The sequence below is a fragment of the Aethina tumida genome, chromosome 2 (genome assembly GCF_024364675.1).
Source record: "Aethina tumida isolate Nest 87 chromosome 2, icAetTumi1.1, whole genome shotgun sequence".
Taxonomy (NCBI): Eukaryota; Metazoa; Arthropoda; class Insecta; order Coleoptera; family Nitidulidae; genus Aethina; species Aethina tumida.
The window spans coordinates 25971559-25987534 of record NC_065436.1 but is presented as its reverse complement, the minus strand read 5'-3'; the positions used below and the strand labels follow the sequence as shown (position 1 = coordinate 25987534).

General features: G+C 32.9%; 2 protein-coding genes across 5 annotated transcripts in view; one reads left to right on the top strand and one right to left on the bottom strand.

Annotated features, from left to right (window-relative positions):
* Nucleotides 1-2873, bottom strand: part of LOC109604056 (RWD domain-containing protein 2A) — a 10298-nt gene extending 7425 nt beyond the window's left edge. The window contains exon 1 of one of the 2 annotated variants that reach the window (XM_020020586.2): nt 2685-2873. The gene's annotated coding sequence lies outside the window, so the exon portion shown is untranslated. Of the gene's footprint in view, nt 1-1064; nt 1206-2684 lie in introns of those variants that run through there. The other variant, XM_020020585.2, reaches the window with a different exon arrangement.
* Nucleotides 1209-15976, top strand: LOC109604057 (calpain-A-like). 3 transcript variants are annotated; one of them, XM_049962456.1, is made up of 13 exons: nt 1209-1361; nt 6996-7240; nt 7728-7748; nt 11449-11625; nt 11676-11998; nt 12057-12407; nt 12458-12872; nt 12939-13156; nt 14552-14594; nt 14746-14884; nt 14957-15184; nt 15373-15696; nt 15751-15976. In XM_049962456.1, exons 2-13 carry the CDS (start codon nt 7010-7012, stop codon nt 15828-15830), a joined length of 2550 nt encoding a protein of 849 aa, XP_049818413.1. In that variant the 5' UTR covers nt 1209-1361; nt 6996-7009; the 3' UTR covers nt 15831-15976. The 3 variants fall into 3 exon arrangements, with proteins under 3 accessions (XP_049818413.1, XP_049818414.1, XP_049818412.1); XM_049962457.1 differs by lacking the exon at nt 7728-7748; XM_049962455.1 differs by lacking the exons at nt 1209-1361; nt 6996-7240; nt 7728-7748 and adding an exon at nt 8310-9831.

The window sequence follows — 15976 nt, the reverse complement described above, 5'->3', positions numbered from 1 at the left end:
TAGTATATACTAAAGTCGCACTAGATGATTTAAAATAACTCTAATTGTGTCAGAAAGAATAATAAATTAAGTATTTTATAAATTAAATTTGGATTACAATTTTCTGGGAAATTCTAAAAGATAAAAGATTTTAAAGATAAAGACTGGGAATGAGTAATCAGGAAATTATTGATCTTTGCACTTCAAGTAGTTATGTATTAATACTAGCACTAGTTCTAACTAGTATATACTAGTCACTCTATACAATATAAAATCATTCTAATTGTGTGTCAGATTGAGAATTTTAAAGATAAAAACAGACACCTTGCTTTACTTCTATTAAAGTAATTCCTTAATTCAATTCAGATTACAGCCTATCAATGGAGATGGATTAAAGTATTAGGTGAGTTAAACATAAATAAAGTATATTTTGAAATCAAAAATATGGTCCGAATCCAACCAAATAAGGAAATCATATCTATAATCGATACACAACTAAACCGAACCAACAATTCCTTGACCGTCTCCGGTTCGACCCTGTGAACAATGACGTCATCACTGAATCCAATGTGATTCACGCAGGCCTTTGTTCTATGCCGACCAGCTGATCTTGATCAACTCAACGAAAACTGACGAAGACGTTCCTGACCCCAGCACTGTTGTCGGATTCAATAAAAAGTATTAGCCTTGAGGAAAAAGCATGCGGATTGTTTTGCTTGTTTTTGTTGTTATATTGTTACGTTAACTAAACTGGTATTGTCAGGATTGTAAGAGGTGGATTTATTTCATCAGACCACAGATTACCAATGCATCAGATCGATTTTTAATGGGGTTAACACAAAGGAACACGTGTCCAGCTGTTGATTTTCGATGATTTCATCAAGTGGAGTAGATAAAAGTATGTAAACACTGAGGGTTATCAATAAAACTTTGACCATAACCTAGGATATGCACCGTTAAAAAAGCATCCCAATCATAGCCCTTATTGATTAGGGAGGGTCATGGGCTATAAACCAACGGGGCAACACTTAAAATAATAATTAACAATAAGAGTACTTTCCCAAATCAACCAGAAGCGAAGTTACCTGAAGTAACAGTTGTATTCTAAGAAGTTTTAGCCACAACACTGTCGTTTAGACTCTCTGCCGGAATTTATCGAACGGTCTGTTCTCGTCAAGGCCTTGGCTGGCGTTTTCTCCATCGACTGACTAATTTTACATTCGAAGTGTAGCAGCGCAGAAGTTAATTTTACACATACCCAACACGTATACCCAGTTCAACATTTGCCGTTGCCTCATCGGATACGATGTGTTGTTGACGTGTTGTGTGTGTTATTGTGATTTCGAGGGCCGATTCCTTCATTTTAGATTTAAGTCGGTTAGGTGAGTTGGCCAGTTGGTGTGTGAAGGTGGATTGTCGCTGCGGATGTGTGATGTGTAATTTCGTAATTTTTAATTAACGGCATCAGTTCCCAATTGATTCGCATTGCCCATCCTAGTTTATTAAAGTTGGTTCGGTCATGCGAGTGAATACAGTGGGGAAAACGCGGTTACCTATTTATTCTGTATTATTAAATTGGACGGCGTCAAGGGTACATAATTCTGTTTATCGTTTTGGTTATTTATTAATTTGTGGCACACCATTATTTGTATTTCAATTTGGCGTGAGAATTTTTTGTTGTTGAATGATGACAGTAGGCAACGTTGGCTAAAGTTAGAGGCAATTAAAATTTTTGTCAGCATACGTAGGTTCCGTAAATGCCTAGAAATTCGTATTGTTTATAATTTCTGGCAAACTGTGATGGAACATTCAGGTGTTCCTGAAATATCTTAGGAATCAATCTTCTATGAATTGCTGATTCACTAAAACGGTTCTTCGAATCTTGCATGATGTATGGATTAAATGCTAATTTTGATTATATTTATTGGCGATAGAATTAGTCGACTGACAAATAAATAACCTAGTAGTCGGTATTTAAAGTAACCTAAATAATTAGGTTATGTGATACGTCAACGAATAAAAACTAACGAAGTAGTTAAAAGAATCATTCCTTTAAGACACACTATTGTTTGTATTTTAATTCGTCGTGAGAATTTTTTGTTGTGAAGGTTGACAGTCGACAACATTGGATACAGTTAGAGATAATTAATAATAATTTTTGTTGGTTTAAATCGGTTTCGTAAATAGCTCAAAATTCGAATTGTTTACAATTTCTGGTAAGATGTCTTGGAACATTCGAATCATCATGAAACTACCTCATTAACCTTCTATAAATAGGTGATTCACTGAAATGATTCTTTGTATCTAATGAATATTAGTTTTTAAAATAACCTGAACATCTGGGTGAAGTGATACCACTAACGACTAACCATGCATTTGATAGAGAACCCCCCTTTGAGAACATCTTAGTAGGTTTTTAACCTAACCTAACTTAATTTTCTACTTATAACTTCTGATGTATTTATTGTTGACAGTTGGAATCGGTTGTATGAAAAATAACTTAAATTTAGTATGATCAGTGCCTAGTATCTAATTGATTCTAATCAACTGATCAGTTGGTTATACAAATCAGTCGTTAGTCCATTAGTCGGGTATTGAAATAAATCTGTTATTTCCGGCATTAATTTTGTTAACCTTTTACTTACTTTTATTTGTCTGGCCATTTAAATTACACGTAACTTAAATAAAAATAAGTTGGTTCTTACCTTGTTTTCAGACTATAAATAATTCAAGATAATTCCGTCAAAACGTAACACTGAGATGATGTAAATTTTAAAACTGACAGTGCCATAATGAATAGGTGTCATATTTTAATGCATGATCAAGATATAATTCTTTAAAATAAAAAAAACCCATTTTCATCAATTTAAAAAAAAATGGTTTAAATAGTAGTTATGCAAAAAAGTTACATTCCATTTAAAAAAAATATGTCAATATGTTATATTTTGTTTAAAATAATAACACTATATTCTCTATCCATTTGTTCATTATGTACCTAAATGAAAATAATTTCTGTTTAAATTGAATCTTAAATAAATGCCAAATGTGGAGAGCACACTTTTGAACAATATATATTTGTTAAATAATTTATAAGTAACATTAAACAAAATTGATAATGTTTGGTTGAACACCCTTTGTTCGTTATGATTACCTGTAAATGGTGAGGTAAAGAGTCAATGAAATGTCATCAATGGTCGTTTGAAATTAAATTTCACTACTCTCCAATTAATAACCCCAATGCATTTAAATTCGGTGTTTTAATCAGATTACATGTTGTTCCAAAAATTTTTAATTATATTTAGATCAGGACTTTACGCTGGCCACTCGAGAACTACAACATTTTTATCTATTAACCAATTTTGAACAACTGGTTTCGTATCATTATGTGATTGATATATTATCTTTGGCAAATGGTTCAATTACATCTCTTATGGTGTCTTTTTATACGAAACGGTCCATTTTATTAATAATTTTTGTTAATTGTTCTACACCATGCCAAGGAAAGGAACCAACATTTTTCTTACATTATATTTCATGCTTTTGTAGTGCATATGAGAGGACGATGAATATATTTTTACCATCTGATCTTGTTTTATTTAAGGTGGATTTATTCCTTCAAAGTACTTTGGGGTTCTGTCGTGGATTCAACACCTAGTTATAATATCTGCTGGAGTAAATAATAGATGTACGAATTAGGGCAATACACAACAAATGCACTTGAGTTTTGTTCAGGTTTTATTGATCACTGTGATTTGAAAGGGAAGCTGATTCAGATCCAGGAGTACGGATGATAGTGTGAACAACTGGTGAGTGACTGAGAGAATAAGAGAGATGATTGGGCAATGATTGAGACGGACCGACCGACTGAGAGCGAGTCAGAGTGCTCAGGTTATTTAAAAGGGTTCAGGTACTCCTACATCTGGCGAGGCTTCCCGGAATACAAAGTTCAAAATATCATAAAAATATACCCGTAATGTCCGTAATAATGAATAATGAATAATGAAATGCCCGTAATATGTAGATGTACATCCACATATTAAGGGCATTTCCCCTAATAAACGCTAAAGTACCTTTCTTCAAAATTTTGGCACATTTTTGTGCAAACTTGTAGTTTTTAGTTTCTTTACTCAAATACATCCTAAACGTATTGATATTGTATGTGCCAATTTTTTATTCAGATAATAAAAAATGATGTCTGAAAGAATATTTATGATTTATCTTTCTATAAAAGGAGTTGTTCTTCTGTTAGGACATTTTCTTATTGAATTTTTAATTGAGTGAGTTGTTTCATATTTGTCAATAAACATTGTAATTCTTTATAACTCGACATAGTATGAATTAAGTCCTTTTATGAAATATCTTACAAAATGTTGGATTTTAAATTTTGTTCTATTTCTCTGACCACCTATGTATATTCAGTTATTTTTGTAGTTTTATTTTAACATGAAAAACGAATAATAAAAGAGTATTTAAAAAAAGAAAAATAGTTAGTTAACTACTAGTTAATTTATTAATTGATTAATAGAAGTCATTTAAAATGATTCTGTGAATTTTCTAGATTGTCGTGTTTTTGTGTTTTTGTTTAAGAAATTGTAGTATTTCATTTAGTTGGAACTAATTAGATAAGCACAATCACATTTTTTTTTTAATTTCTAAGACAGACATGTTTTTCTAGTAGCATTTTAAAGTTATTAATTAGCATACGTTTGTAAACTAGCTGAGAAGCATACGAAGTTCGATGTTTCCGATTCTAAAATCCACATAATTACTTAAGAACAATTTACAAAGATTTGAACGTAATAATTATGACGTACTTTTTAAGCTGAATCATAAAAATCAGTATCTTGAATTTCTAAAAATAACTCTTGACTACTATGATAAATATTTACGAACGTGTACTGCAGGTAAATTCAGCTGTGTAGACCTCATGACAATGACAATTAGAAACATGCATTAAACTTTACCACCAATCTATATAATTTCACAAAAAATATTGTGTTCGTATCAAACTTTTTAAAGAACATGGTAAAATTATATGGTTGTTGAAACATTGAACTTGAAGTCTCTATTTATTTACACACATGCGTCATACAAATAAGCATCTGCGGCTTAAAACATATCTAAAACAAATATTTTGCATGACATCAATTATTTACTTTTTACTTTCCACCGCATTTTCATCGATATGTGTAATATATGCTATATATATATATATTTAGAAATAAACATGTTTTGTTACATTGGATAATGTAACATTTGATTTTGCTCTTCTGCCAAATTAGATAGTCAAAAATAAAATAGTTTCAGGTCAATGTGCTCTCAATCAGTAGGTTGACAATTTTTGTTTATTAATTATAGTACACCTCAGAGTAGATAAACCTGAAATTCATATAAATTAATGATGATACAAACCATGGATTGTGATTGCATATATTGGATATTTGTACTAGTTTAATTAAAACTGTTTGTTTACTGAGTAGTTTACGACCAATTTTACTTGGTTCATGCCAATATTTTTAGATCATGCAATGCAAAATCCTGAACGGAAAATTTCACAGATTTATTCACCCATGGTTGGCGAATGGTATTTACATGTGCTACAATTGATTGATGTTGCAGTTTTTAAATAGGTTGAGGTAGATGGGGTTTAAAAAATGTTTTTGAGTTCCGAGGACGCAATGCGAAATAATAATTTAACAGTCACACCTGTTATTGTTGTTTTTGAAGCAAATAATTGGATTAAATCTTAAAACAAGCAATGCCAAATGCAAGGACGTTATGTTCATAAATGTTACGAGTCCAATTTAATATAATCGTGATATTAATATACAGATCTTTTATCGAATAAATGGAATTTTTAAATGAGGATATGATGCGTATGATATTAGTTATTTATATGGATGTGTGTGTAATTGTAAATTTTTAAAAAGATAACGATAACTGTCTATGCAAAACAGATAAACGTTTTAAGCATACAGATGGTACACATTCGAAATATGCACTCAAAATCTAAATTTAGTGGCTTATTCAGGGAATGAATGTTCTTGATTCATGTAGCGGGGAAATAACAACGAAAACTTTTTGATGTTTGTTGCATTAGACTTACTCATAATGTCAGCAAAATAAAATAATTGTAATATTTATTAATTATAATATTTATTTATATTTCTGTTATTTAAACACAGACAAACAAGTATCAGAACAATAACATACATTTCTTTAAAATAACTTCGGTTCAATAAAATAGTTACCAGTATCATTAATAATTTTTTCGACGTTCTATAGAAACAAATTTATACCACAAAAAGAGAATTCGTGTTCTTGGAACTAAAAAAATGTTTAACCAAGCGATTATTAAATATAAAATTGTATAAAAATAAATAATAGTCACATGGAAAAATATATGGATAATGGTGGATGAGGTAGAAACCATATAACATTTTAAAGCTTCTCCCTTGGCTAAAGAACTAATCAATTTTTGAGCAGTAGATTGTTAATAAGTAAAATCCCATGCACCGTAGAGTCATTAAAATCTTTTAAGCAGTTTTCCATGAAACCTCTCTTTGGTCGATTTCCAAATATGTTGCACGAGGATTTTACAGGAGATATTGATTAATATATTCGTTGGTATAGGTTTCAAGATGACCTTGACGTTAATCTTCAGTGCATTCATAACCATTTTTATTTCGATGTAACCTCTTACCTCTTTTGTAGCTTTAAGCTAATTTTTGTCTTAAATAAATTTACACAAATTAAAGCACCTGCATATATCATTATTAACCCAAAAATACAGTGTAACAAAAAAATAACATATTTAGGGAGGGTATAAAAAAGCTTTCAAATAATATGTTTAATACAAGAATATTAAAATATTCTAACCCAAAAAGATAAATAAATTTTTCTAATAATATAATACGACTATAGTAAAAATCAAAATGAAAATAATGATAATCTATGAATAATATTTAATTACATTATTAATTCAACTGAACTCAACTTATATTTTTTATTTCTAGTTCCTTAGTTTACAATGTGGCATCCTCCGGTAGTACCGTACTCCCAGTACAACAACGCCTACCCTCAAATACACTACCAGCAACCCCCGGGCGCATGTAACGGTTACGGATGGCACGGCAACGGGTACGGTTGGCAGGTCGACCCAAAAACATGGCACACCCCTCCGCTGTATCCCACAGTCAAAGACGAAGTCGTCGAGGAACCCATCATCCAGTCGCAGAAGTTGGAGAAGCAGAACGCTTATGTAAGGAGCAAGGATGCGAATTAATTAAAGAATTTAAGTTGCATGAATAATAATAATAATATGAATAACATCAAAGTTTTCAATTGGACGTACATTTTACACCCAGTTTTCGAGACGAAATCGATTTTCGAGTCTTGTTGTTGCGCATATTTTATTTTTATTTCGTTTCCATCACACAATTTAGTGTTGGGTAATCTAAACATTTTGATAAATCGTCGTAATTCCATTTAATTTTATTTGAAAACGCTAGACGAAAACTCCCAGGATAATTTAAACGCATCGACTGGCGAGAAACACTGAAATGATGCCAGACCTGACGCCAATTTTTTTTCTCGAGTCTGAAATTTATTGGACCTTGAGCTACGAACTTGAACTTTTCTCTCTCTCCGAAATTGGGTTTAGAATGTCCTTCCCACTTTGTTATTATTTATTGGAATGAATCTAACGATTGATATTAATCTTTCCCTTCTTTTGCTGCCAAATTTAGAACGTATCGGCGACAGATTCGGTGAGTTCAGAATTGTTACCTAGTTTATGTATTTTATGTTACGTGTAGATTTGTGCAGCTATTGTATATAGGTAATAATTGTTCCATGTCGCATTTGTGGTGGGTAATTTGTTTAATAGTTCTAGAGTAAGCAAATTGTGATTAACAACGTCCAATATGTGGTTAAAGGTTTACAACCGGAATTTAACTATATAGTTACATATATTAATATATTAATACAAAATATCTAGTTAAACTAGTCGAAAACAAGTTAATTTTAATCAATTTATATTCATAAAATCAATTAAAAATGATTTAAATGTTGCGCTTTTGCTCAGCTTAAGTAAATTTAAGTAAGGTGTTAAATCCGTAAATTTTTTTCGTTTATAAGCAAGCTTCTTCAAGTGGCTTTTGTTTATTCTCAAAATATTATAAACTGATACAGTAATATTTTACAGGAACTTAATAAGGAGGAAGTAAGTTTCAAGTCCTTCTTTTTCTAAGTTTTTAAGAAATAAATTTGTAGTTTTCGTATATTTGATAATGTGAAAGTACTTGGGAACGAACATGAATGAATACAAAATACTTCATACGAAAGTATTTGTTTAACAAATACAACAATGCTATAATCATTTTGTCAATTGACAAATTTGACGTTACAAAAGTCAGTTTGTTTTTTTATATGCCGAAAAATTAAAGTTAAAAACTTTATTCTAAATTTACCGTCCGTTAAATTTATTGTTCATAAACCACAAAATCAATGTGGGACAAATTTCTAGATAAGACAGCGCGTTCTCGCCACACAATAACGACCGAATCTAGGGGCTTTAAAAAAAATGATATATTCCCGGCCGAATCGTTGAATTGCTTCCGCAGAGATGATAGAAGGGAGGTTATTAGGCCACCGATTTTCAATCGTAGAAGAAGTAGCCAGTCCCTAAGAGATGAGGATGCCGTTTTTGACAGATTAGAACAGCTCCTTTTGGCTTGCCAGGAAGAATATTTGGAGAGAAAAAAAAGAGAACAAGCCGAGAAAGAAAACGGGGAATCCTCAAGGGACGGTGATGAGTCACAAAATGTTGATGGCGGAAGTAAGGAACAAAATGGCCATTCGTCTCAAATCAAAGATTTACCGAATGCTGATGATAAATTAGGAGATGAAAAATTAGGCGAATCATTCAAAAGCAATGAATTTTCTTCAAAAGATCTTTCAGATGCTGATGACAAATTACTCTCGTCTCAAGCTAAAGATTTACCCAATACTGATGATAAATTAGGAGATGAAAAATTAGGCGGATCATTCAAAAGCAATGAATTCTCTTCAAAAGATTTTTCAGATGCTGATGACGAGCTAGAAATTGAAAAATTTGACCAGTCGTCTAAAAGCAATGAATCCAATGACACTGAAGATGCAGGAAGTGAAAGTAATAAAGAAGAATTTAATTCACTTAATTTAAACTTGAAGCAAAATAGTCAAACTAAAGATATTTCCAGTAAAAATAATAAATTACCTGTTGCCAACCAAAATGATTCAGTAAAAACTGAGTTAGCATTGGATGAAAGCGAAACAATATTCGAGGATAATTCAGTTGAAGAAAACGATCAAAACAAAAACGAATTAATGTTTGAACAAACTGAAATAATGGCCAAAAATGAATTAAGCCAGGATGTAGAAACTGACACAGTTGACAAACATATTTGTAGAGAAGATGAAGAAATTCAAGTTGCAACAAAAGGTTTGAATCCAGTAAATAATTTACAATTTCGGGAGACCGAAAAAGTTGCCAAAAAATTTGAAGGATTGCTAAATGTGGAACACTTGAACGAGGAAAAGGAAAATATAAAATTAAAACAAAGTAGTCAGTCCACTGGGAACATTGAAAATATTTCAGGCGAAGATAATAAAGTCATTATTAAACCTAACTCGGCACAGTTAAACATTTCAGATTTTGGATATAAATTTTTGGATGAAATTAGTAATGAGGACTATTTTGAATATTTAGAAAATAAGCCAATAGATGAGGAAAATTTAGAAGCTCTCACGAATTATTTAAATGCAGTGGGAAACTTGATTTTAACTTCTAGTACACAGTGCATTTCAAATGTGAGTAATTAACTAATTACAATTAATTTAATTTGTACAATATGCATTTCATTATTATTTCAAAATATATTTTGTTTATAAAGGAAAAGAAGTGAAAGACAATTTACATTTGCACAGTTTTAAGTTTCGTCAGGTTAATTGAGTCACTAAAATATTACTTTTGTAACCTGCTGCTATGAATATTAATTATTGATCATTTTGTTAATTTCTAAGTTTTTTATGACTGAGTAAGTAAATGTGATACTCGGTTTCGCATTTTCTTCATGTTTCACTATACTACCCGGATGTAATATTATTGATAGATGCTTAATTCCATCATATCAACGCGCACGCATGTGTTTAAGCTGGACAATTTATCAGGTGTCAGTCCTATGTAGAACTCTATCGCATTAAAATGCAGCCGGAAAAAATTGAGTCGCACGAAGAGCTCTTCTGCAAAGTAAAGGCTCCACCGAACAAATCTTATCTTCAGTTCATTAGGAAAAAAATAACGCCTCATGAAAGTTTGTCTCCGCGTATTGGTTTTTCTGGATTAAAAAGTGATATAAGTGAAAATTTGTCATCCGAGGGTGAAATTCCATTCATAGATAGTGTCAATAAAAAGCGTGTGGTTGGTCTTAATTACAAAGTGGTGGGTTCAAATGAGTCCGTGTATAATTCTAAAAGTGGTTTTGTTAAACACGGTGTTAAGTTTTATAAGGTAAATTTTGTACCATCTATAAATAGAATTATCAGTACATTTAGTCATAATTTAAACGAAAAATTTAGATTAATTGCTGGTAAGAATGGTTACTTGTTAAAAAAATAGTAAGTTATTTTAACTTAATTTAATTTTACCTATTCCATGAAATTTTAATGAACCATGTACCAGAAATATAAATAAAAAATAAACAATTATAATTAATTATTTATTAATATCAAGCTCTCTGCGTTGGTTACGACATCTTATCAGCTGAAAAACAATCAGTAGAATTTCCTGTAAGTTTATTTTAAAATAGGAAACAGCAGTTGTATTTCGTGCGGGATCTTAAACACGTCGAAATAATTCGGGATAATGGAAAGTTCGTTGGTTCAGGAAAAAATGATGATTCAGGAAAAGCAGTTTTCAGTGACTGCAACTTATCACGCCGTAATTGACAAAAACATATTTCCCAGAAGTGTTTTTACCAAGTCCTATAGAGTATCATCTATATTAGGGGAAAACGAAAATAGGAAAAATGAAAAAAATGTTAACAGAGTGGAAAAGAAGCGTCTGGCGCCGCTTCACGCAAAATTAATCAGTTCTACTTCGTCTTTGTTGATGTCTAAAGCTAATGGATGTGTTAATAAAAACAAGATTTATAAGGTGAAGGAAATGAATTTTTTATATTCGTGAAAATGTCCCTGCTTTAAAAGAATAATTTATTTATATATTTATATTTTATACAGTGAAATAATCTTAGGATCGCTATGAATTTGAAAAATATTTATATTTATTAAAAGTAACTAACACAATTAAATATACATTTTTAGGAATATTAATTTACTAAAGGTAAATGTAAAATGTATTGCTTCAATAGAATAGTTCAGTTTTAAATAAGTCTTACTCCATTTATAAATGTATCAATATTTATTTAGTTCGGTGAGCGAGGATCAGGTTATCGCACAAGGGGTGAGGCTCAGGACTTCTTGGAAATCCGTGATCGTTGTCTGGAAAATGGGGAACTGTTCGAAGATCCAGAGTTTCCTTGTGAGGACTCCTCTTTGTACTTCAGTAAGCGTCCCGACAGATACTTCGAATGGAAGAGACCACATGTAAGTAGACATAAATTTGTGATCAAATCATTAATATTTTTATATATTAGGAAATCGTGGACAATCCACAATTGTTCGTCGAAGGTTACTCCAGATTTGACGTCCAACAAGGTGAGCTTGGAGACTGCTGGCTTTTGGCCGCCATTGCCAACTTGACGTTGTACAAACGTCTTTTCTTCCAAATCGTCCCTGATGACCAGGGATTCGATGATAAATACGCTGGAGTTTTCCACTTCCGTTTTTGGCAATATGGCAAGTGGATCGATGTAGTCATCGACGACAGACTTCCAACTTACAGGGGTGAATTGGTCTTCCTTCACTCAACTGAAGCCAACGAATTCTGGAGCGCCCTATTGGAGAAGGCCTATGCTAAGTAATTTGATTTTTACATTATTATGTAGATAAGATATTACGTTTCAGTTATTTCACAGATTGCACGGATCCTACGAAGCTCTCAAGGGAGGTTCAACTTGCGAAGCCATGGAAGACTTCACTGGCGGTGTGACCGAAATGTATGAAATGGACGCCAGTCCACCAAATCTGTTCAAAATTATCCTCAAGGCTCACGAAAGATCTTCCCTCATGGGATGTTCCATTGAACCTGATCCAAATGTGCTAGAAGCTAGAACTCCTGAAGGCCTAATTCGAGGCCACGCGTACAGCATAACTCGTGTTCAGTATGTCGATATTTCTACTCCAAACGTCACAGGAAAAATCCCCTTACTACGTTTGAGGAACCCGTGGGGTAACGAGGATGAATGGAATGGTGCTTGGAGTGACGGGTAAGTTTAAAACCATTGTTTTAAGCCAGTGCTAAAATTATTGGTTGCAGTTCCCCCGAGTGGAGATACATTTCAGAAAGTGAAAAGGAATCGATTGGTTTAACCTTCGATTCCGATGGCGAATTCTGGATGTCGTTCAAAGACTTTCAACAGTACTTCAGTCGTTTGGAAATTTGTAACTTGAATCCTGATTCTCTAACGGAAGAGGAACTGCGCGAGGGCAATAAGAAACAGTGGGAGATGTCCGTCTTCGAGGGTGAATGGGTTAGAGGAGTTTCTGCCGGTGGTTGCAGAAATTTCTTAGAAACTTTCTGGCACAATCCTCAATACAGAATTACTTTAACTGAAGAGGATGAAGGCGAAGAAGATACATGTACACTAATTGTAGCTCTTATGCAGAAAAATCGCCGTTCAATTAGAAATACTGGTGCAGAAGAATTAACTATTGGATTTGCTATTTACCATGTGAGTTTATAATTTATCTTTTCCTGATTGTTATTAAATAACTATAATTAATTATTTCTATTACAGTTACCCAATCCAGATAGAGTGCCTAAACCTTTGGACTTAAACTTCTTCAAGTACAACGCATCGGTGGCGCGTTCGCCATCCTTTATAAACCTTCGCGAGGTCAGTTGCCGCTTCAAACTGCCCCGTGGCACGTACTGCATTGTACCATCGACCTTCGACCCGAACGAGGAGGGAGAGTTTCTACTACGTGTCTTCTCCGAGAACAAAAACAACATGGAGTATGACGGTTCTTATTCCGATTATTTGCGCAATCACAACGAGAGTTCTACCAATGACGACGATGCCCCACCCTCGTATCCGCCGCCACCCACTCCCTCTTACCCACCACCCTCAACACCTTCGTATCCAACCCCATCGACACCTTCGTATCCAGCTCCATCAACACCTTCCTATCCGACCCCGTCAATGCCGTCTTACCCGAATCCGTATCCGAATTATCCGTCCAATCCCTATCCCAATTACCCGTCCAACCCGTACAATTCGAATCCCTACAATACGCCTTATCCACCTAACCCATACCAATCAAATCCTTATCCTCAGTATCCGGGCTATCCACCCGCTGATCCGTCACCGCATCCGCCTCAGAGGGAGCGGTCTAGAGGAGGTGGGGGTGATCCGATCGTTAATTTCTTTAAGGGGTTGTTCAAATAGTTTAGAATCTATTTGGATTGAAAATAAAAATAATCTACCAGTATGCAGTTACCACGTTCCAAAGATTGATAGCATTTGTTATCTTTAAAAATACTGTTAAATATTTCCGCTTATACAATTTTATAATTGACTCAGGTCGGCTGGTGCTCTTGCTTACATTTAAAAAAAACATTCTACGAATTTATATTATTGCAACTAGAATGACTTAAAAATATTTTTATAACAATACAAGTAGCACAGTGTAGATTATTTTTTTTCAGCGATATCTGTTGAGCCTCCTTATTAACTAGTTCTCTCTGAGTAAAGAATAGTATTATTTTTGGAGCAATTTACAAGATTATAAAAATCATTATTTTATACACAGGCATGTTGTACATAAAAAGTGCACTACTGTAAGTCAGTCTATTGAATGTTGTGTCTTCTAATACTAATTTAAATTACTAATAAGACGAAGATATAATAAGCCAGGGTATAAAATAATTTGCTTCTGTTTAATTTTTGAATATTTGAATCAATTAAGTCTTATTATATCTTTTCCTATGTCACAAACATATTTGTACATACATTTTTATTGTCACATTTGAGTAGAATGTATAGAAATATTTTTAAAATGTCACTATTTGAAGTTTTTGAAAATTTCTATTTAAAATACTATATAATAGTCGAAGATCTTTGTCGTCTCTTCTAAATAAGCTATCCAAGCACTAAAATGTTTAACATTCATTTGTTTTTACTTGTACGAACTTTTATACGGTTGAAAGCATTTAGAGTTCAATGTTCAGATATTTTTACTTGTTTGTTTTTGTTTATTTACAAAATTTAATATTTAGTTATTTAAGTAAAAATATAAAATGAATAAATAAAATGTTCAGTTATTTTAACCTTATATAGCACGATCTTTTAACTTGACCCTGCGGTGGTAGTTAATTAAGACGCTTATTTTAATATATTTTCTTTTATAGGGAAAACGACACTGAATTAGGGTATGATCAAGATGTGTTATCAGTAAGTATTTGACTGCTAGTTATGCGCTTTTTCCTTCCGTACTTATGTTCTCTATTTTTTATATATTTTTGTGAATGCGTACAGAATCTGTTGAGCGACAATACGAAATGTTTTGCTAATATTACTTGTAGCAATGCTAATTAAACTTTAGGCTTCCCCTGTGCAACCCACCCCCGATCAGACCCAGCAAACCGACGAAATTTACACCTACTTCCAAAAATTGGCTGGCGATGACTTGGAAGTGGATTGGTGTGAACTCAAGGAAATTTTAGACTATTCTTTAAAAAAAGGTTCGTTGTATCTTTTTTATTAATATGAAAAGCCTAATTTACACAATGAATTAAACTTTGAACAACGTTTAGAATTGCAAAGTGTGGCTACGAAAGAACCGAGAAAGCGTACAGTGAATGCTGTGAACGCCGCTCCTGGTCAAACGGAGCCAAATCAGGGCGAGCAGGGACAGAACAACATCGGCGGTTTTATAACTGATGTTTTAAGTCTTTTGTGTGGTGCGATGTGCAAAAATACGCCGCTGGCAGAGTTCATACCACCACCAAGTAAAGACAATCCTTTGCAGTCTGTGTTTTCTGGTAGGTTTGGATTGAAACTGGAAATTGAAATGCTGCATGACTTCCACAACTTGAACACTACTGAAATCTGTTATTACTGCATGCTAATCCTATATTATAATACATTTGGACTATTAATGCATGCTCTGCATGTAATTAAAACATACTTAAATGTAAATTGATTTATTATTTGTGAGAATTTCTATTAGATTTACAGGCTAAAGGATTTTCGAAGGATATTTGCAGGAGTATGGTGGCAATGTTAGATGTTGACCGATCTGGCAAACTGGGTTATGAAGAATTCAAAACTTTATGGGTGCTGTTAAAGAAGTGGAAGGACGGCTGGTATTCCTACGATGAAGATAGATCTGGATCTCTGAGCGGTTTTGAGTTGAGAGAGGCATTAAATTCCGCTGGCTACCATGTAAATAACAAAGTACTTAATTCGTTGATGCATCGCTATGGCAGCAACAATGGTGAAATTCAATTCGACGATTTTATTATGTGTGCGATCAAATTAAAAACAATGTTCGGTAAATTTTGGCTATAATTATTTTAAAATTTTTGTACAAAAATGTTGTTTTCAGATGTGTTCAAGTCCAAGGGGGACAACGAGAACGCGACATTTACTCTGCAAGAATGGCTGGAGACAACTCTATATACTTAATGTGTCACCTACATCGAAAACAAATTTTTAAAATTTATATAATTTTTTATGTTCCCTATACGATACCTACTGCCTTATACATGTACCTATGTAAGCTTTGGAAAAATAATGTATGTATTATCTAAGAAATATATTTATTGACTTGT